Source organism: Bufo gargarizans, unplaced genomic scaffold (assembly GCF_014858855.1).
Source record: "Bufo gargarizans isolate SCDJY-AF-19 unplaced genomic scaffold, ASM1485885v1 original_scaffold_1385_pilon, whole genome shotgun sequence".
Lineage (NCBI taxonomy): Eukaryota > Metazoa > Chordata > Amphibia > Anura > Bufonidae > Bufo > Bufo gargarizans.
In genome coordinates, this window is record NW_025334332.1 from 307926 (window position 1) to 330365 (window position 22440).

The 22440-nt window shown below is 38.9% G+C and overlaps 1 protein-coding gene across 11 annotated transcripts in view; it reads right to left on the reverse strand.

Moving 5' to 3' along the window:
• Positions 1–22440, reverse strand: part of LOC122923235 (myocyte-specific enhancer factor 2C) — a 260571-nt gene that overhangs the window by 123418 nt on the left and 114713 nt on the right. For 10 of the 11 annotated variants that reach the window (XM_044274013.1, XM_044274011.1, XM_044274012.1 and 7 more), the window contains one exon: positions 3502–3690. In XM_044274013.1, the coding sequence (XP_044129948.1) occupies positions 3502–3555 (54 nt within the window). In that variant the 5' untranslated portion in view covers positions 3556–3690. Of the gene's footprint in view, positions 1–3501; positions 3691–6207; positions 6353–22440 lie in introns of those variants that run through there. The other variant, XM_044274005.1, reaches the window with a different exon arrangement.

Genomic DNA, 22440 nt, shown 5'->3' on the forward strand with positions numbered 1-22440 from the left:
TTTGCTTAGGGTACGGGCACCCTCCCCCACCAGGGGCTGTACCCATTTCTCCAACCTCAGCGCTCTCCTGCCCTACAGGTGGGAGCCCTTCTTCTGCCATCTGCTTTTCCTCCTTTTTTACATCATCTAATATCGGTGAGAATATGTCATCGGGAACTTCCAGCTCCTCCTCTCTCTGCATCTTGCTGACTTTTCTAGGACAGGGAGACTTTGAAGGATGATTTGGAAGAAGTAAAGCCAGCAAAAGATGAGGATGGTCATCACTAAGGCCTGGTGCAGACTGGTATTGGTTGGCACTCTGGCAGGGAATAATAAAAGCTTCCATCTGATTGGTAAATTACTTATCTTGGTTTATGACTGATGTAGGATAAGTAAATGTAGTAATAAATAAATAAAACTAACACAGAATAAGTCTCCCTGCACTCTCCCTCTCCAATTATTACTATTATTCGTTTTCAGCAACGCTGTCAGTAGCACATGAGCACTTGCCACGTCTCTCCTTATGCTTAGCTCACAGGACAATGGCGGAGACTGCGCGAGATAAGGGGCACATTTATTAAGACCGGTATTGATTAAGACGCCGGTATTGATAAAGCCCTAAACTGGCAGTGGATCTGTCTCTGAAATTATGCAGAGACACAGGCCTCTCCATAACTTTGGCACATCCAGCACCAGTTCTAAATGTAAGACAGCTTCTGAGCGGCCCTTCCCCGACCACGCCGCGGCCACTTATTTAGACCTGGAGTGAGGGGAGCGAAGTCGCAGATAGCAGCACAACTAACCATTGGGCTGATATGTGCTCCTGAAATACATCTGATATCAGCATAGTAAATGACCCCCAATGTTTTTTTCGTACTGAATTCAGCTTTACTTTTCTCAGCACTAATGGCCAGCCTCCATCTAATGCATATCACCACCCTTACAGAAAGGGCAGAGAAAGCAGCATTGATATTAATTAATTGACATGCCATAGCAAGAAGTAAATTATAAACTTGGGCTACTACCTTGGAAAAATCTATGAGAATAGTAATAATGGTATTTTTTTTATTACTAAGTGTCATGTATTGTATTGTATGATAGAAACATAAAAAAATATGATGGGTTAACACCACATTCACTTGTCTATTACTCAACCTAAAACCTCAGATATTGGCAAAGGCAAGAATTACAAAACAAATGGCGTGGCCAGTAAGTCTCTTCTGAGCCCAGCTGTAAAATCTGTAGTAGGGTCCCCCAGACATTATATGCCATTTATAGCACTAGTGTCCTCCTATATGGTATTAGGGCCATTGATTCCTTTTAGCCACCAGAGTGTGGCCTGTGTGAAACGTTCTCATCTGCACTTTTAGTAACACCTAACAAATGCGTGAACATTATTTACAGCCATTTCCAGACAAAATATAGTAGTATGTAACCTAGACTTTCCTTACATTCAGGTGCAATCTGTTTATAATAGGTTTTCTGTCAATGTATTGCAAATTCAGTTTAAAACAAAAATATTACACAATATTGATACATGGCCCATATTGAGTGACCATTAGTCACAAAGTCATTGGCATGCCCTAATCTACATCAAAATTTTTGTTCTTGCAACAATTTTATTTTTCTATTGGAATCCCAGCACCACTAGTGTAGGCTTGAAAATGAATGACATTCATTAAAAGGAGGATATGCATTTTTATAAACTATGTTTTATTGAAACTGATTAATGAAGCACATCTTTTAAAATACTTACTCATTACTAAGTTATATTTTCTTAAGTAGATTGCTTCTGTCAAAGGTGAAGATCAATCATATGTTAATAGCAACACCCACATATTGCTAGTAAATATATGGTTGCTATCCCAACACATCACACCTGGAATGTTTAGATCCCCACCTTCTTAATGACCCCTTATTATGAGCATCTGCTATGCTGCAGTAAACATATATACCCAAAAGGGACTACCAGAGAGTAAACTCAGAACATTAAGATGTTTTTGAGAAATGTTAGCATTTTCTGATTATTCACATATTTCAACATTTTCTCTGTTGAAACTTTTAAAAGTTCATCTGTCATTTCAGGTGAGTTTGAGGAATCAGCTGTTGTGCGGTTCATGTGGAATAACACTATATCTGGGCATTATATAACTTGTATCCTGAATTTTTACCATTTTCCCCTCATCAATTCCTATCTCCTAAATTTCAATCTCTAATTCTTAGCATCCTGTGAGCCAGTGGGTGGAGACTAGCTGCTACGATGTCTCCCTTACACTGCACATACAGAGAAGTGGAGCTTTTGCCCCATCTCTCTGTAGCACACCCTCAAAAGCAACAGCAACATGGTCAACTTAATGGTTAATGCATTGTAAGTAAAGAATGGCAAGAAAATGTTAACTTTTAATGTTAATGTGTTGACTTTTCAAAAGGATAATTGGATAACCGAGATAACATTGTGACATGTGTTATCGGAGTCAACTTTAGCTTGACTACATCTGTACATAGCAGTACTAAGCAGTGTGACTGTAAATCCAGCACTGATGTAAGATTTAAAATTTACTAGAATCAGCAGCAGAATCTCTTGGTGTCTCTGCCTATCCAGCAGCTCAATCCTTCTTCTACTCTCTACCCTCACTATATACTTCCAAAGGCAGCATGTAACCTGGATTAATGAGTCTGCTTCCCCTCTAAAGATAGATTTTAGATGTGAATTGAGGGTGAATGATCAGTGCAGGACGCAGAGGGAGCAGAAGCCGCTCATAAGTGGAGGAAGAGGCAATTCCCTCTAATAAGATATATTATAAAGTTTCTTATAGTCACTTGTACTATTGATTTATGAAACATTTTGTTTTTAAGTAACATGCTTTTTCTTTTTAACTAGGGGTAGGAGTGAGGGGACAGAGGAAACAAACTGAAATATTTTCAACATCTGACATACATTTGCAATATCCTAATATATTGAGGTTATTCAAGTGTAATGATTGTAGGGGAGCTTAGCTATTCTAATACTGTTTTTATCATATTTTCAAATATGTAAATGTAAATATTTTTCTAGTTAAAATGGGGCAAAGGTAGAATTAACTAGTGCAGTGATCAATAAAATCTCCAAAACATATTGGTTGCATAGCACAGATCAATGTGAATATTTGTATATAATCGTTGTGTACAGTAAAATATGCAAGAAATCGTCTTTCTTGCAGTATATTTTTCTTGCCTAATCCATGTTGAAGTACAGCGCCATATCCACTGTCATTATACAGTATTATGATCAGAGGGTGTCAACTTTTCCCTATGAGTGTGATCAGCTGCTTTTATTCGTGTTGCTGAGCTAGTGCCACTGTTGCTTTGCCTATCAATTAATAAAAAAAATTCTGTCTGACAAAACCCAATGTTTGTACGTTGAGTGTACCTCTTAATATATTCAGTGTGATTAATTACACAAATGTGATTCGTAAGGGGAGGCTCATTACTTTTCACACTGAAGGGATTTGTCCATTATGTGCTCCATCCGTTGTTTCCTACCTGTCTGTTACGTTCATCCATTATCCTCGTGATCTGAATCTTTTTTCTCCCCATAGTCCCCGTTTTCCTTTCTTCCCTCGTCCTTAAAACAATGTATTTTTCCTTCTTCTGCCCTTCTCACTTCTTCTGTTCACAATTCTTGCACTTTCCTTCTTGCCCTTTTCAGTTTACTGATCTTGACATCCGTACCTGTTTTAGAAAAATAAAGGAAAATTCATTATTAAATCGTGTTGTCAATATAATATTTTACATTGTAATGAGGGCAAATTTAATGAAAACGTCTCTAAGGCCAATTTCAGATTGTGTGGCTGCATTTTAGAGTCCATATTACAGCTGCAGTTCTCCTGCCACTCTTCTGAACCTCTGAACCATACCTAGTACTGCGCTGATTTCGACTCAGAATCTGCACCAAAAACGCCTCCAAGCAGCCTCCTATTCATTTCAAAGGGAAGCAGTGCTTGCTTTTTTTTTCCCACATGAAAAACTAAAAAGCAAGGAGAAAAGGGAGCAGAATTCCCTTTGAAATGAAGATGAAGCAGCCAAAAAAAAAATCTACAAAAAAAAAAAAACGGGCCGTATGCATGTACACATTCACAAAGTTTTTTGCATAGTTTTTTTCTTGGATTGGTGGTAGAAACCACAAGCAGAAATGCAAATTTGTATTGAAGTATACACCCCCTTAAAAAATGATGTGGTTATTGTGGCTGTATGAAACTGGCCAAATTGTTCCAATACAGTCATACATTGCAACAGTACAATGAGCATAGACCTATGTTGAAGTGGACCTTCAGAAATCAAAGCCTGCTTGAGACAGACCATAGGATCTAAAGTCCTCTGACTAACCATCATTGAGGTAACCCTCTTTGTAATAGTTGCCTGCTGGCCTTATGTTCTGTCATAGACCCAAATTGCTGTGCTCTTCAACGTGGTGCAACTTACAACTTCCCTCATTGTGATGAATCTTCTAAGCTGAGAAAACTTACAAAGTTCAACAAATGGATGGATTCATGTTGATGTATTCATTGTTTTACTCATTAACTCTTTCTAGTTGATATTGATCCAAACATTTTATGGAGGAAAAAGCCTGACATGATGCATTTATGTCTCTAATTACTGGATAATGAAACTTAGAATACTGGAAATAAATTCTGAAGAATAAACGACCAGACACAGAATATACTCTCAATAGTCACCTGACATTGAGCAGACAAGTACTGTACCAACGCTGTATCACATTGGGCTTGCTCACTCTACACCAACTTCAACAAACATCCTTATTATCATTTGAAAGAAAAGAAATGCATGAATCTCCCTTTACAAACATGTGCTAAATTGGCCAGTTGAGTGATTTTGCAGGAGCGGCAGTACTTTATTTTGACTCTGCACTTGGCAACGCTGATTATTCAAAAGCACTTTACTTCCGTCACTTCCAGGACTATCTATAGTTTTATAGAGTGCATTAGCAAAGAGCAAGGTAATTTGCAAGACAGCTCAGCAATTTGACTGAAATCAAAGTATCTGGACTTCATAAAAGTGTCCAAAAAGAAAAAAAAAACACATGTATTTTTAACTAAAAAATATAGCCAAATATTTGTAGGGGGCAAACATATCACTTGACAAAGGAAGGCGCTGTCATTTGCTTATCTATTGACACTACATGAGTTAAAGGGATAATATTTGGCAGGATGATAGAAGACCATGGAGCACATCAGTTGTGTTTACAGTGATGCTCCTCACAGCCAAACTGATAGATCTCTCCGATACAAGATGTACCATTAAGCCGATGTCCTGGCAGTTTAATCCATTGTTTGGCTCTAAATCAAAGCTGCTGAGGTAGAAAAGCTGCTTCACACTGGGGATGAGGGCTGAGACACTGCTGACTTCTTTGAATAAAAAAAAAAAAAAAAACACACACATACAGCTCGTGTATCCTATTCACTTATTTTCCCTCTGCCAGACATTGCCTTTTGTATCTCATTCATGTACTCCTAGTGGCACACTGCTATTATTTGCAAATCAAGGGTCAACGTGAAAATGACGATGACATTGTTTCAATGTTTATATGTGTATTTGCACATAGAGCATGCTTATGCATGAGTCTACTACCTCCCTACATAGTATAGGGTATGCATAGTATTGGTGTAAAGTTTACATTTTTCTAAAAAATATGCACATTTCTATGAATGCATGACATGTCAATATGTGCAATATATATATATATATATATATGAAAAAATAACCAGCAGCACCACCAAGCCAAAAAACAAAGTAAAAGGGTGCACTACATATACTATATATAAAGAGGCAACATGCAGTATAAACACCAACACTATACAGCAGCAGAATTCTCTAGCTCATGGGCTCCTGTATGCAGGGCACTGGAAGCACATGTCAGCTACCAAGTAACTTGTAGCGAGATATCACTGCCACCTAAAATAGCCTACTTCCTAAATTCAGCCTAAACTATGGAAACAACTTTCTAGTGTTCTTTAGGCTAGTAGTTTTAAAAGAGAAATAAATCACAATTCCTTAGAAATCAATGAAACAAATGAATACAAGCACAATAACAAGAAAACAAACAATAATACAAACAGACCAAGTACTCATTTTAGATGTTGCCCTCTCTGCAATGACTTCACAAAGGAACAGCATGCAATGTTACCCTATGAGATTACACTTGTCCTCCTGTTTGGAGACACTTCTTACCTCAGACATTAAAGTTAGAGGGTGGTTCGCAGGCACATGCAGGACCCAAAGGAGCTTAATAGGCTTTCTCTGTAACCGTAAGCCAATATGCTAATCCCCAGCAAAGGCATATGGAACTATTTCCCTTTGCTTTCTTTTAGCTGAAGCCAGTGGCACTATCCACTTAGAGCACTGTGCCTGCCTAAGCTTCTGTTCACACCGGGGTGGAAGGTCAGCCTGGACAGCTTACAGGATTGGTTAGCAGGATGAAAGCTGATTTATGGATCACGACTGTGGAACCCACTGAGAAAGGAGAAATCACAGAGCAGCCAGGAAGGATACAATCCTCTCCCAGCACAGTAACAGAATGCTCAGTCCCTCCCCCAGCCTTATCAGGGCTACATTTCATACTTCCAAACAAAACGCTCGAAACAGCTTGTGCTAAAAGTAAATAATAGCATGGCACTGATAGCAAAAATATTCTCCAAATTCCTTCAAACTACCCCATTCCTGTGCAGAGACAGACCCAAGGCAATATTTCAGCACATGATCTCCTTCTTATTTTATATATCAGTATTGACTTTTTTATATATATATATATATATATATATATATATATACTACACTAAAACATTACTTACATTAAAAAGTTACTTATATGGAAAAAATATTATAAATATAAAATAAAAATCCCCAGATATTACAACGTGCTACAGATTTGCAAATCCCCATTATGCGTTATGTATTTGGAATATTCACATTTTGCAAATGATTAAATATTTGAGTATTTTTTTCCTTTTTAGCTTTTTAAATTATATCCACACAGTATAAATGGGTATTATAGCTGATAAAAGATGATTGTGGAATTTCCTTGTGCTTTGTGTTAACGAGTCAATAAATCATACTCACTTCATCCATTTGAGTGTGAGGAGGGCGTCGTAGCTTGAAGATCCCATGCAAAATCTTGTGCGTGGTGACGTATGACATCACCACACTGGCCAGCTTGATGACGCCATCACGCACTGCTCGAGATTCTGCGCTGGATCATCAAGCAAGATGGCCGTGGCGGCCTCTTTGCGCTCAAAAATGGATGGAGGTACGTACAGTTGAAATTTATTTTTAAATAATTAACCCTTGAAAGGCCTTAGTCTTAATCTCAGATGCCGCGATCAGTGATGAATGCGGCATCTGAGGGGTTTAATTATGGAGGTTGGCCCAATTGCCGTTCCCCATCATTGCGCCCACTAATTACAAAGAAAAGCGTTTTGTAACTAAGTAATTCATCACAAAGTGAATTTTTTTGTAAAATGCAAACAAGCAGCCGAATTGAATTTTTAACAACTTTGCTCATCTCCCTGCTAATTAGGGATGAGAGAATCAATTTTGAAACTGGGAAATTTGACTTGATTTTTTCAAAAAAAATTGATTTCATTTGGTCTAGAGAAAGAGAATTAGCGAACTTTTGATTTGGGTAGAATTTATTTGCACCCGGACTGAATCGGATGAGCAATTCAACCAAATTGGACCAGAATCAAATGATAAGAGTTTAGCTCCTCTCTACTGCTCAGTTATTTGGTACTTGTGTTGTAAGATTACAAAAGCATTTCTGGACTATAGGATGCTGAATTAGAGGAATTTTACAGAATTCATAACCACTATTTGGCCCGACTGTAGACAAGTGAAATAAATTGTGGCAATGAAAATGATTTAGAAATCATTAAAGTGAGTTCATAAAAATACCCTCTAAGTGACAACTAAATCACTTGATCTGATTGTGCATTATTTACTTTGGTTAAATGACACTTTGGTTTATGCATGTAGATATTCTGAATAATCAGTTAGCAAAACCTCTTCATTCACATCTCTGTTTTACTAATGTCCTACTACATGGCTGGATTACATTTTACAAACAAACTTCCTTCCATCAGTCTGTGTTCAGTCTCTCAGAAAGGATTTCCTGTTCTATTCACATTTATTATCTCAGCCCCGAACGTTGATCAATGACAAGGCAATACTACATGTATTTATTTGTATACTATGGTGTCAAAATGCTCCTGAGAGCACAGGAAACAGCTAGACACAGTTAGATCTATCAAGATTAATGCAATGGAAAAAGTGGAGGAGATGCCCATAGCAACCAATCTGGACACGTACAAAATCCTCAAAATGAGATTTGAAATCTAACTGGTTTTTAGGGGCAACTTCTCCACTTCTCCTTCGCAAACTATTGGGATGTCCATAGGAACTAGATTCGGTTCTTATGCAATGTACACAATTAAAGCAGCAACTTCATTGGTCACCATAAACAATTAATCCATATTTACTTCACGCAAGTTTTTCAATGGCTCCACCAATGGCAGAGGTGGTAAAACTGATCCATTCATGAAACAGAAGGCCTTAAAAGATTTGTGCACCCATAGACTTCAAGTCGTAGTTATTATTAACTATGAAGTAATTTTGTCACTAAGCTTCAATGCATGAAAAGTGTATGATTCCCATAAAGTAATCATTAAATGTAATACTAAGATCAGATTCAGAAAAAGACATTAGATTTATGTCAACCTAAGCTGCTAATTTTATTGGTACCAGCTGACCATCTAATGTGTGTTGGGTGTCCCAACTTTCTCCATTGACAGACGTGTCATCAGGCTGTTGGATTTCAGCACGTCTGATCTTTTTGTTCTCAGAGGAAATAAGCCACCACTAGAGCTGGCCTTGGGCAACAACTTTTTTCCCTCTCTCTATTTAGAACACATACTCTAGGCCAAGCCAAGCATGCATGTTTTTGGGAGGGTCAGAAGAGATAGCGTTCAGACAAATAAACATTTTGAAGGGTATAGCCCATTTTAAGAATCCTACACACACACTATTTTGCACTCATTCTTCATGGTGATTTTTATGTTTTTAGAAGTGCTTTTTGCTTTGAATTAAGCGTGCATGTTTTTTTTCTGCCTTTTTTTAGTCTTATAAAGAAGCCTAAGGCAAAAATGGCAGCAAAAAACTCACTTTATACCCAGAGCATACTGCATTTAGAAAAAAATGCAAATATCAAAAACTAAAATGCTCTGTATGTAGACTTTTCAGTAATTTCTCATGGATGTGGTACTTCTGACGTTAAAAAAAAAACACAGTTAAAAACACCAAGAAAACGCTGTCAAATGATGTTCGTGAACACAGCCTTAGGCCTCTTTCACACGCCCATGTCTGTGATGTCTATCAGTGGTTCAGTTGTGAAGATATCCACTTAAATCTTCAGTATTCCACATGCACTGCTAGGCTGAGAACCATTTTCCAGAACATCTCCACCAATGGTCTTTGAAAATCACTAACAGAACAAGGCTATCCATGTTGTATTAATGGTTTTCACAGATCCATAGACTTTAATAAGTGTGTCTGGTGTGCATCAGAGACCTAAGTAGTGCATGTCTCCAAGGTTTTTCCACTGACTCACAGTAAGTGGAAAATATAAGTAAATAAACATATCAAAGTCAATGGTGAACATGGACAACACTTGTCCATGATTCACTGCCTTGAGAAATAAGCCTAAGATTTTTCCTTTATTTTGTATCCTCTCTTTGTTCTGACATCAACAGCACTGTGAGATCTTGTCCCAGATAGGAAGTGATAACATTTGCCAATAAATAGGTAGCTATGAAAACTACATTCTCGTTTCTTCTGGTAGAGCTATGTTTTAAGAGCATGGGTCATACAATATACTTTTGACTTCTAACTTTAGGAATTTGACAGGTTTCATGTGCCAACAATGACTGTAGTTCCTCTCCTTTTTGATTCATCCTACGTAGCTCAGTCTATTAACTCTTGCTCTACCCCATAGTTTATCCCCTCACACTTTGCCCTTGCCCCTCTAGATCACTCCATCACCACTTGCCACAATGTCTTAACATCATTTCCTTGCCTCTTGCCCAATCCTCTACATTTTATCCTATAAATCCTTCGCCAGTCTCTTACATTTCACGTCCTTCATTCTCATAGATCAGCTTTTTAACAGCTGGCATATTGTCAGGCATGTTTATGGACATCCAAATGACATAAACATAAATGATCTAAAACTAGGCTACAATACATAGGGGCACATTATTCAAGACTGGCATTTTAGACGACGGTCTAAATAAAGCCCTGCACTGGCGGTGGTTCTGCCGAAGTTATGAAGAAGCATCGGCCTCTACATAACTTCAGTGGATCCTCTGCCAGTTCTAAATGTAAGGCAGCTTCTTAGCTGTCTTACATTTAGACCCTTTTCTATGCCTAAAACAGGCGTAGAAAATGGTAAATGAGACAGGCCTCCAGGGCTGTCCCTTCCCCACCACACCTACTTATTTAGACCTGGCGTGAGTGGGGAAAAGTTGCAGATTACGGTGTAACATTTCTTATGCAAAATAAAAAAACTGATCCAATATGGTGCTATAACGGACTTACACAGATGCAATAAGTTTATAATACAGACTTATGCTTATGGAACTCTACGTTGAAGAAAATATGTCCATTTTTTTCTGGACACAATGCTGCCATCTTTTCTTACAGTCGTGTTAATTAGCCCTATTGTAAAAAATTTTTGATTACGGTTCATAGCACAATTTTATTTAAAAGTGAAATCAGATTGATACAGTTTAGAGCCCTTGCTCTTAATATGCATATCTGAGATATTGAAATAAAGGATACCGTTTATGTCAGCTAAGAGGCTTTCAGCAGTCACATAATACCATTTGCTAATGGCCTGAGATAGAGTTGCCACAAACATTTTCCAAAAGCTTGCCAGTAAATCCGTCAGGATTTTGGTTCTGTTGCCAATCAGCCTCCTGTGTTTAAAATGTATTTGCTACCTTCCAACCCACCTAATTTGTGAAGCCATTAGCAATTATACCATTGGCAGCTCAGTCAGGGAGTAAATCAATTGTGATTTAAACTCCTTTGAACGGGCTATAAGTGAGCTATCATTTGCAATCTTTGTTCAGGCAGCAAGAGAGTGATTGAACCGTTAGCATTTTACCTTTTCCTTTCATGAGCACATGGAAGTCGAAAGGTTTTACAATCATTTCTGACACTTAAAAAGGCAAAGAAGCCTTTAAAGTCACATAATATTAAAGCAACATTTCCTGATGACAAAAAGAGAAGTCAGGCAAAGCCAAGCAAGGAAAAATCTGGTAGTTTGTCATAGTCAATAAACTACAACACATGTACCTGGCATAGCTTGACATCTAATTTGCTTGAAATTTGTTTCAGCAGTTCCCTGCATTATCCCTTGGAATCTGTCCCGAGTTCTTCCATCCTAAATTACTCAGCCTTGAAGATAAGTTTCTTACATAAAACAATGTCACCTGTGATGTCTATTGTGTGAGGTCCTTTCATAGTCTATTAAAAGGGGTTAAACCTAGGAGTACAATATTGATGACCTATAGGTCATCAATGTCAGATCGGTAGTTGTCAAATTTCTCGCATCTCTACCGACCAGCTGTTAAACAGTGCTGAGGCCTTTTCACAGCATATGCAGCTTACTGCAAGGGAGTGCGTTGAGGATGGGAGTGATAGTTAAGGCTCCAAAGAAGGAAGCAGTTCTCACAGTTCACAGTGGCAACCTCCACCCTGGCACCTATGGCAGTGCAGTAACTGGAGAGCACATCCTTCCTTCCCTCAGTGAACACCCTGGTTTCGGGGCTCATGCCTGGTGGTAGTTGGGGTGACCTTGATGGTGAAGAGTTTGGTTGGGTGCAATAACCGGGCCACAGGTTACAATAAGTAAAGTCTTGCTTTACTGACTTAAAGATAAGAGTATTAGTACATACAACAGTAAAAGGCAGAGTTTTTCACAACATATGTTTCGCCCAATAAAATAGTATAAGTAACAAAAATGATGGTAGTTGTAGTACTCCTTGTCTCTGTGAGGACACTTTTCTGTCTCTCCACAGAACCACAGGCATGCAATTTGGTTCTTTTTAACTATTTCTGAAATTCCTGGCTAAGGGGTGCAGATTTTAGATATTGCTGGCCAGTCCATCACAAAATGTGGGAGGTGTGAAGGCAATAATCTTTTCCACAGCTGTAAGGTCTGTTATGCTATAACTGAGCAAATACCTTGCTGTCTGAAGCTTGTACAGTCTGGATAGTGGTTCTAAACCTTGTTATCTTCTGGATAATCTGTTAAAGAAGTTGCTTTCTTAGAAGCTGAAGTCTAAGAGACAGATGTTCTCTGAACTTGGGCCTAGCTCTCAGGAGCTTTCACATGTAGGTCTTTTCCACTGCTCTGCTAGATTCACACTCACTAGCCAGGGAAAATCAGGTCCATAACCCTAGTACATAATATAACATGGTCTCAAAACGCAGGAAATGCTCAACCCCATATACAGTTGTGCATTTATAACCGGGGGAGCAAATCCTGCACATGTGGTCTGTTGCTAATGGCGATCCCCAGCAAGAAATGCGTACAATGGAGGATGCCCGCAGCGGACCACAAGTGCCACATAGACATTATTCACCAGATAGAAAAATGTGTGGATGTAATTGTCTTTATCAAATAAACATTTATAAGAATAGGTGCACTACTGTGGTGGATGCAATCAACAAAATCTGACTGAACCCTCACACTGATGTTAAAATGAGACTTTAGCCAATATATTCTTATATGAAAGATATACTTGAGCCCGTGCACCATGTCAAGGTATCTCAGGTGGCACGGGACCTAATGCTAACCTACCTGTGCCATATGGGCAGTACCAGGGGCCTGTGGGCGAATTACAGAATCGTAAGGTCCGACTCACAGCAAACAGCTCCCAGTTGCCTCCAGTGTGAAACCACATATGCAATGGGAGGAGGGAGGAGGCTGTGAGTCCCACCCAGAGCTGACTGATATAATGCAGGCCTTACAGGTGCACCAGGGGCGTAGCTATAGGGGGTGCAGAGGTAGCAGTCGCTACTGGGCCCAGGAGCCTGAGGGGGCCCAAAGACCCTTGTGCTGCATAAGAAGACACCAGCATTATAGAAAGTGCGTGCTGGTCAAGTTACACCTCTGGCTGGAGGGAAGGGGTTAGGTCAAGAATTTGGCATGGGGGTGCCATTTCAATTTTTGCCATGGACGGCACAAAGGTTTGTGCTTCCCTGCCCCTGGCCACAAAGCACTGAGGGAAGGGGGGGCCCAAGCTGAACTCTTGCACTAGGGCCCATGAGCCTTTAGCTCCGCCCCTGAGGTGCACCGAATGCTGCCTATAGATGAAAATCAGGCACATTCAAATTTGGAGTTTATACACCTTCAGACATACATATACAAATTACATAATATAACATGGTCTCAAAAAGCAGAAAATGCTCAACCCCATATGCAGTTGTGCATTTATAACCGGGGAGCAAATCCTGCACACGTGGTCGGTTGCTAATGGTGATCCCCAGCAAGAAATGCGTAAAATAGAGGATGCCCGTAGCAGACCACAAGTGCCACATAGACACTCTACATCAGTCAAATCTGGGTGGGACTCACAGCCTCCTCCCTCCTCCCATTGCATGTGTGGTTTCACACTGGAAGCAACTGGGAGCTGTTTGCTGTGAGTCGGACCTTAAGCTTCTGTAATTCGCCCACAGCATCTGGTGGAATAAAATACGCACATTATATTTGGAAGTGCCATGGAGTTTCTTTTTCTATTTGGTTGGTGGATTGCATCTACAGCCACTGGCACTCCTTCACTGTTTGGATTGCGGTGCTGCCCAGAGTTTTATATATATATATATATATATATATATATATATATATATATATATACTTATTTATTTATTTTAATTCTATTTTTTATTTTCACATTTCTATAATCACTATGGACAGAAATGTAATATTTCTCAGGCTGCATATATTTTCAGGTGAAAAATTTCTTACAAGCCTTTGGAAAAAATGTTAAAGATTTCAGATGCTACACAAAATATTATATATCCTATATATTTATAGTGACAAACTGAAGGAACTGAAGCAGCAGGGCAGTCTTTTGTGTTCGGATATGTTTCTGTGATAAAAATGTAATAAAACACCATAAAGTTGAGGCTTCTGGAGTAGGGACAATCTGCAACATTCTGCAAGGCAAACAGAAAATCAGACTGCTCACTAAAAATGAGGAACTTCAATTTCACAGACTTCTGTTCACCGTATGTTGTGGCAAGAACATAGAGCAGACGGAAGAGTGATTTAAGCCTCAGTTAAGAAAAAAATTGAGATGGACAGAAGCTGATCATCTGCCCAGAAATAAGTGCTTTCTGAATGTCTCTGCGCTGTCTTTCTGTCTTCTCTGCGTTAGGAGAATCTTAACAGAATGGCAGGAAACACACACCAAATGGTCACGGAAGGATGTGATGTCAGCAACCACGAACAATAAAAGGTGTAAAGGTGCTTCCTTCCCTAAACTGTTCCAGAAGTACAAAATGGGAACCAAAACTTGACACTTCCTTCTCTGAGCAGAGTTGTCTGAGTTTGCCCTGAAGCAGCGTCCTAAACACAGTGCCTACTAAGAAGGATTGAGCATTGAACTGTAAAAAAAAAAAGAGACTTAAGTCTCTATTGTCGTGGGTGTAAAAATAATCACGGAATAATGAAGAGATATAAATAAAATACAAGCTTGAAATAGCAAAAAAAAAAACATGACTGGCGGTGTATGTCATGGATACATAATGATGTGCACATGTCATAAATAGCAGTCCTCATATCCTAGATGTTTAGGGACTGTGATTATTAAAGTAGATGATTTTGTTAGTAGTAATAGGTTTCATATATTTCTGGATACAATAATTTAGATCTCTATATGGCTATACAGGGATTGAGAGATAGCAGTTGTACCCAGACCATGGTAGCCTATAGAAGACTATGGTATTATAAATGACACATGGTAGGTTGGGGGGTAATTAGAGGTTTTACATTAGGGTTCAGGAGCTTCAAGTTACACCTCTGCACTCCATATATATGTGCACACAGTTCTCTATTGCATAAGCACACATATCTGTATTTTTCCCCCCTTCAGGTGAGTACTAATACACATGTAAAAAACATAAAGTACATTGTAACTGATAAAGCAAAGCAAACATTCAAGGCTTCTCAATACATTAAACAGGAAAATGCGATAACAGAGTAACAGCTGAGTGCGAATACAGCCCTGTAGCATATGTACAATTGTTATGGTTGCCTCTAGATATGCATAATTCTCAATATAATATAATAGTACATACAGTAAATCTCTATAATGGTAGAGACAAATTCCCTTCAGAATGTATGTAAGTTTAGAATTTCTTGTTACTCGGCAGACCAAATTCTTTAGATCGTTAGACTTTAAAATGTCTCAAGATGTCCATGTACATCCACGTTGTTAAATGAATTAATAAGCGTATTGATATAATATGATCACCCGAAAATAAAAAATGACCAGCCTATAGCGCATTCTGTAGGTTTTAATTATAATTTGCAAAGAAATACATTTTCCTTAGCCTTGAAGGATCCCACTGACTCTAGCATTTAATTATTTTATTATTATTACAATTATTTTTTTTATTTTTGCCCAGCCATGTTTATAGCGTGACGTTCCGTGAACCTTTTATCTTGGGGACCATGAATATGCATATTTGTAACACAGAAATTATAGCTCAAGCAAAGGGGAAAAAATAATGTTAGTGATTAGTTACACCACCACCAAAATTATAGGTTGCTTTCGTCTCATGAAGGCCACATATGGCTATATTTTGTGACTGAGACCTACGTTCTCCTAATATAATAAAGGTTTGAAAGCGTTATACTGCTCACTAATAAAGATATAGTTTAAGCTGCCAAAATGGAAAAAGAATCATTGACTCACAATGTACAACAAGCACCCAAACCTTCAAAACTATCAAAAAATTAGGCGCAACAAGGCAGGCTGAGATGACAACATAATGCTAGATTTACCATGAGAAAGTCATGATATTCACAATTGCTGCATGCTTTACTAATGTTTTCTAATGTTTACCAAAAAGGAGCATACACTGCATAACATAATAAAGTGTGTTAGAGTTATACAACGGCCTCCCTGCTTAGTCAATCAATGTCTCAAATGGGTTGTAACGCTGAGTCTGCTGTGCTGTGAATTGCCTGTTTAATTTGAGATCGCTTCTTTGGGTGCTGCTGCTCTGTCGCTTGCTGACACTGTTTCCCAGAATCATGTTGCTGCCAGAGGGACTGCAATATATTACAGAGAAAATGACTGAAGAGATTTCTCTGGCAGAAAAGGGGTTAGCTCTCGCTGCCTGGAGACAGATTCAGGCACAATATGCAAAGATGGCTTGGAGAACATATCAATCTTCCCTGGAGTCCACGACAGCTGAAAACTTTGCTGTAATATTTCCACTGTTACTTTTTCCCAAGGACAAAGGAGATAAAAATGTATGTCAAATATGTAGAAGGATGGGGGGAAGGGGACAAACCAAAACACCTGCAAATGGTTTCTTGGGCAGGAAATTGCCACCTTATTTGAGAAAACCATACAGTATACCATCCTGGGCCGATGTATGACTATGGCTTCAGAACTCTCGGCAAGGTCAGTCCTGCTCAATTTTACAGCTCAAAAGTTTTCTTTTTCCGAATGGAGGATGGTGGTAAGAACGCTGCTGACTGCTTTTTGAAAAAGCTAAGAAATATTTGTAAAAGCAAATTGATTGGTTGATTGCCTTCTTCAGGTACTGAAAGTGAAGAGTAATGAGTCAGCGAGGAGGCCTTGACTCACGTACGAAAAGACTTCCTCATTTCCATTGTTCATGCATGTACAGATGCATTTCATTGACTCTGACCAAATTTGGTAATCACCATATGGTTGAGCACGTATATGTATGGCGGAGTCTGGAGGAAGAGGTGTTGGATGACAGCTGTTGAAGGTTTATGGGCACCTTAAAGGGGTTGTGCTGCAGTTTTATACTGATGACCTATCCTCAGAATAGATCAATATGTGATCGGCAGGGGTCCGATGCCAAACATCCCCGCCGATCAGCTTTTTGAAGAGGAGGCGGAGCTCCATGCGAGTGCTACTTCCTCTTCATTACACTGTTCATTGTCTCGGAAGCTAGTGTAACTCACTCCATTCCATCCACTCCATTACACTGTGCCGCCAGTGGAAGGGAAACGACGGGCAGTTTAATGAAGAAGAAGCAGCATTGAGTGCCACCTCCTCTTCAAACAGCTGATCAGCCGGTACACCGTGTGTCGGACCCCCGTGGATCAGATATTGATGACTTGTCCTGAGGATAGGTTATCAATATAAAACCCCTGCACAACCCCTTTAATTTCCTTCCACTCTGTCTCCATCACAGTGGCTTTTTATCTAGCTACTTACACTCTCACCAATACCTTTTTTTTTAATTTTACTTTCAGAAGCAATTAAATGAGAAACTCTGGTGAATATGTGTATACTTAAGAGGACAAATGACGCATTGTGCTGACAAAATGATATTTGTCACTGATAATAGGTTTGCTAAAAAAATGTTCAATTTTCTGGCTTCTAGTAGATAAATTTGTCTTATACAGGAAGACTATACAGACTTCATATTCACCACACCTGCACTAGCCCTCATTGTTTTAAAATTTTGGTAAGTGTGGCATACAGAGTGGAATTTTTGTACAATTTTGCCACCTGCAATGATTTGTGACACTTTTCGCCACCATTAAAGATAAAAAGTGGCACAAGTACATTGATAAAAGCTGGCCTGCGTGTCTCAATCCTGGGATCCTTCTAGACAGAGTATTCAAACAAGCTTCTACATCCAATTAAGCCCTTTAGCCCATGTGTAGCTTTCCAAAGAGATGAATATTAACCTTATAAAAAACCAATTCATAATTTAGATTTTGCTCTTCTAAACATGTGGACTTGCTACAAGGAACAGCCAGAATCATAAACTGTATTTGCTCAAACCTAAGTAATGGGAAACACAAATACATTGGTGAAATGATGAAATAGTCTAATTTTGGTTTCTATGCAAATATTTAATCCTGTTAAATTTTAAGAAGAAATGATGTTTAGAGCAGTCCTTAAGGAAATACCTTAACCTTTTCAAATACTAAATCATAAAGTTTGTATCGTAGTCACCACTTGGGTTTGGAGAGTCATATTTTGCACTGCAAATATTATTTCTTGGATTCGGGACAGAATTTTGAATTATGTTTTCATTTTTGTGTACAGATTTTTGCTCATTCTGCTGTTTATTTGTTGACAAGTATTCACTGCTTTTTAAGGTTTTTCGAAGGAAAGAGCAAAGATCTGAAGAACTCGGCTTTCCCCATTAAGAGAACTATGTAGCCATAGGTCTATTACATTGATGCTTTCTTGCTAGTTTATTACTACCAAGAAATATGAATGATTAAATCTGCTCATGATATTGTATATTGAAGCATTCACAATATATTGGCTGAAAAGTCCTAATACCAGGTTGATAATAGTGATGAGCGGCAGGGGCAATATTCAAATTCACGATATTCGAGGTAGAATATTCAGCATATATTCGCGAATTTGCGATTATTTTCTTGATCACGAAAAATCGGCAATGTAATATTCGTGTAATGTGCGCGAAATACAGGCGTGGGTCACTATAGCTACATTCTTCAAGCTGCTAGAAGTTTCCTGAGACTAGAGAAAAAGGTTGGCACGGCAAAACATTACAATAGCTTTATATGCAGTGCTCCTATATATTTGTGATTGCGAAATTAGCACTAATTATGCAAATATTTTGGGGCAATATATGCAACTTCACATTTTAACAGGTCTGACTACTTATTAGTGATTGGCGCACTAAGTATAGCTCAGACAAACACATTGCAGCATTCTCATTGGCCGACAAGCAAGAAGGGAGGTTACTGATGAAAAAAAAAATCTAGATTATTCGAAATTAGGAATATATATCACTATATTCTAAATATTCACGAATTATCGAAGTGCTGATATTCGCGATTAATATTCGCTATTCGAATATTCGTGCCCAACACTATGGAGAAATAAGAACCAGTGAGTGATAAATGGCCACTCGCTATGGACGGTGCTGCTTAGAAAGTAAAATAGGCCTGTCCTAGTTTACCACTGTGGCGTACTCTCAAAAAGAGGCAATAACCTTATTGGGGGTCATTTATAAAGGCTCTATGGCAATTTTTTTTTTTTTACATAAAAACTCACAAAACTTTTTGCTTTTTTCTGCCCTTTTTTAAAAATAGGCAGAACTTAGAGGAAAATTCGGAGCCTCCACAGTCTGACACAATTTATCCAATTTATACCAGAATACTGGCATAAATTACAGCTGAAACCTATTAGGCCTCGTTCACATCAGCGTTCAGCCTTTCCGTTCTCCTGCTCCGTTATAGGAGCAGGAGAACGGAAAGGACGGATTGGGCACATATGCATGCAGGACTTTTGTCTCCGCTCCAAAATCATTTTCTGAGCGTAAGCCTAACGGACTCCATTATAGTCTATGGGGTCCGTAGGCTCCGCTCGTCTCAGTTATGTGCCCAATCCGTCCTTTCCGTTCTCCTGCTCCTATAACGGAGCAGGAGAACGGAAAGGCTGAACGCTGGTGTGAACTCAGCCTTACATGTAGCTGGACTAGCTTTTAGTTTCTGGCTTGTGGACCTCTGATAAAGTGATTAAGATGCCTGCACCTCCTAATAAATTGGTCAAATTTTTCGCCAGTGGGCGTTTTACTTAGACTGGCGTGTGACACCCATTGACTATAGCTCTGGAAATATCTATGTGATTGTCCCTTACTGATCTTAGGTTTTATTTGCTGCATAGATTATGTCATTGTCACATACACATACTTTTGCAACCAATCATTAGCCTAAGCAGTGATGTCTTCTGGTATGGCAAAAGACTACTAAGGCTAGTGATTGGCTGCCGCAGTCATTGGGATGTACAACATGTCTTCACTGCAGCAAAGTAAACAAAGACTGGTGGGGATGACTGGAGCATTGGTGCTGGGGAAGCAGGGAATTTGACAGATAAGTAAAAGTTATTTTATTTTTCCACATTCTTCACTGTTTTGATAATTTTTTTTGCATCCTAGCCAACCCTTTTAACGCACTTAGTAGAAATCACTGTCGGAATGGGGTTCCTTTGGACCACCAAATTATTCTTATTCTTGAGGCCCAGCCCATTTATCATCATTAACGTCTAATAGTTTGGGAGTCAAATAAATAGACCCTAGATGTAAATGATTGACTCCAAAAAGGTTTTTTTTTCTGGACCTTTGGGCCCCACTACAGTATCAGAGCATGGACCTACCAGAGAAGCTTCTGGTACTCTGGTGGGCCATTTGAACTTTGATATAAATGAATGTAGAGTATAATCTGACCATAGCCTGGGTTACACCATCCCTGCAGTCTACGGACACACTAGAGGTGGTAGTGCTTTTACGACACCAAATGATGTAATACGTTTTACAAGCCATTACACCAACAACCAAAAAAATATGTATTGTGGTAGCATTACCACACAACCATTTTAGAAAACAATTCTGGGAGCTGACCCTTACTAGTATTACACTGGAAACTGAGGGAAAACAACCAAAAAGAAAAAAAATATACAAGGAAAATACCAAAAGTAAGAATAAGATTACAGCCCAATTAAGCTAAAGAATTTACTAGTGCTCTGATGCCCGTAAACTGGAGGACTGGTCTACTACTGGGCTGCCTAAGGCAACTTTTTCAGTGCTAGCTAGCACTTGTAATTACCCTGCTGAGCATCAATTATCCCCAGCGTGACTGTCTATCCCTCTGTAATCATATCTATAACATCAAGTTAAATGGGAAAGAGAGCCTTGTTCGGATCACAAGAGATGACTTCAGAGTTCCTGCCTGAGTAAGCAACCAGCATGAGGCTGATGATGATTACTGACTTGCACTAGAAACTGACAGTGAAGAGTAAGGTCTTCAATAACAACCCCCAACATCTGAATGTGCAAGGATAACTCGACCCAGGCTGGCATACATCTCTACAATAGATAGCATTACCGCATGTCATAAAATAGTACGTTATGCCACCGGCGCGACTCACTTCAGATCAAACTATGGCACATTGTCATTTATTTAGCATTTAAATGGACAGATTGCTCAATTTATGTGACAATAAAATGAGCCACTTATTATGTGCCCAATACATAGCCGACATTCTGGTTATGATAGCATTTGCTTTCCGAGTCGTGAATGCCACATAGGCTGTACTTTAGCCTTGCCATGAAAAAGTTAAGGTACATTGTGCAGTAAATTAGGAGGAAAATTGAAGTCAATAAAAGGTTATGTTACCATAAAAAGAGGAGATTGTGTTTTATGCAGGTTACAAAATCCAAGGGGGTTTCTTATATCCCTAATTATCTCCAATAAATAATCTATCATTTCCTCTCCACAGATGTAATAATACACAAGAAGCGGTTGTCGGCATTAGCACCAGATCCTTTAAGTTTTTTGATATTTTAATGTGTTGTCTGATGCGATCAATGTATTGAGACAGCTATCTAAGCATAACACAGATAAAGATGTAGGATGCTGCTGTCAAGTAAGACTTGCTAAGCCAATTTGTCACTTGCATTCCTTTTTTTCCCCCCAACTCCTTTTGCATCCTAATCAACCTAATTAAGGCTGTGTTCAATCAAAACCTCTGATGACAATTTGCGCGGTTCTATCCCACAGTGGTATCTTTAAAACAAGAATTAAATTTGATCTTCTGACAGCAATTATTAAATGATCCCACCCGGCCCCAATTATGGCACGTGGAATATGGTCCTGACTACGCTACACATATTCTCCATTCCCTGCAAAATGTCTTCCACTGTGGAAAATTTTAAAACCAAGGCAATTAAATACAGGTTTCAAATCTGAAGTGTGACTGGATGCGAAAACCATTTACATTCTTTCATTTCATTCAAATCAAAAAATATTAGAATTATAATTACACTACAGAGTTTAATCCTAGAATTTAGGCTGTTTACATGGAGGCACACATAGTCCCTGATGCTCCCTCCTACAGTGCCATGGGCATTCCATGTGCCACTGTATGGTGCCCCTTAGTATTGAGTGAAAGAAAGCATCCAAAGTGGAATTTGGTCCGAGTTTTTGGGAAAAAAATGGATTCTGTACGAAGCTAAATTTCCTCGAGCTTTGTGGTAACAAATTATTTTTCCTAAAATGGTGGCTGGAGTTGTCTTAGAAAGAACTGAAAAAAATATGCCATCCACTTGCTTGTTCCGAGACAATCAGCTTCTCTCTTGATTGAAAAA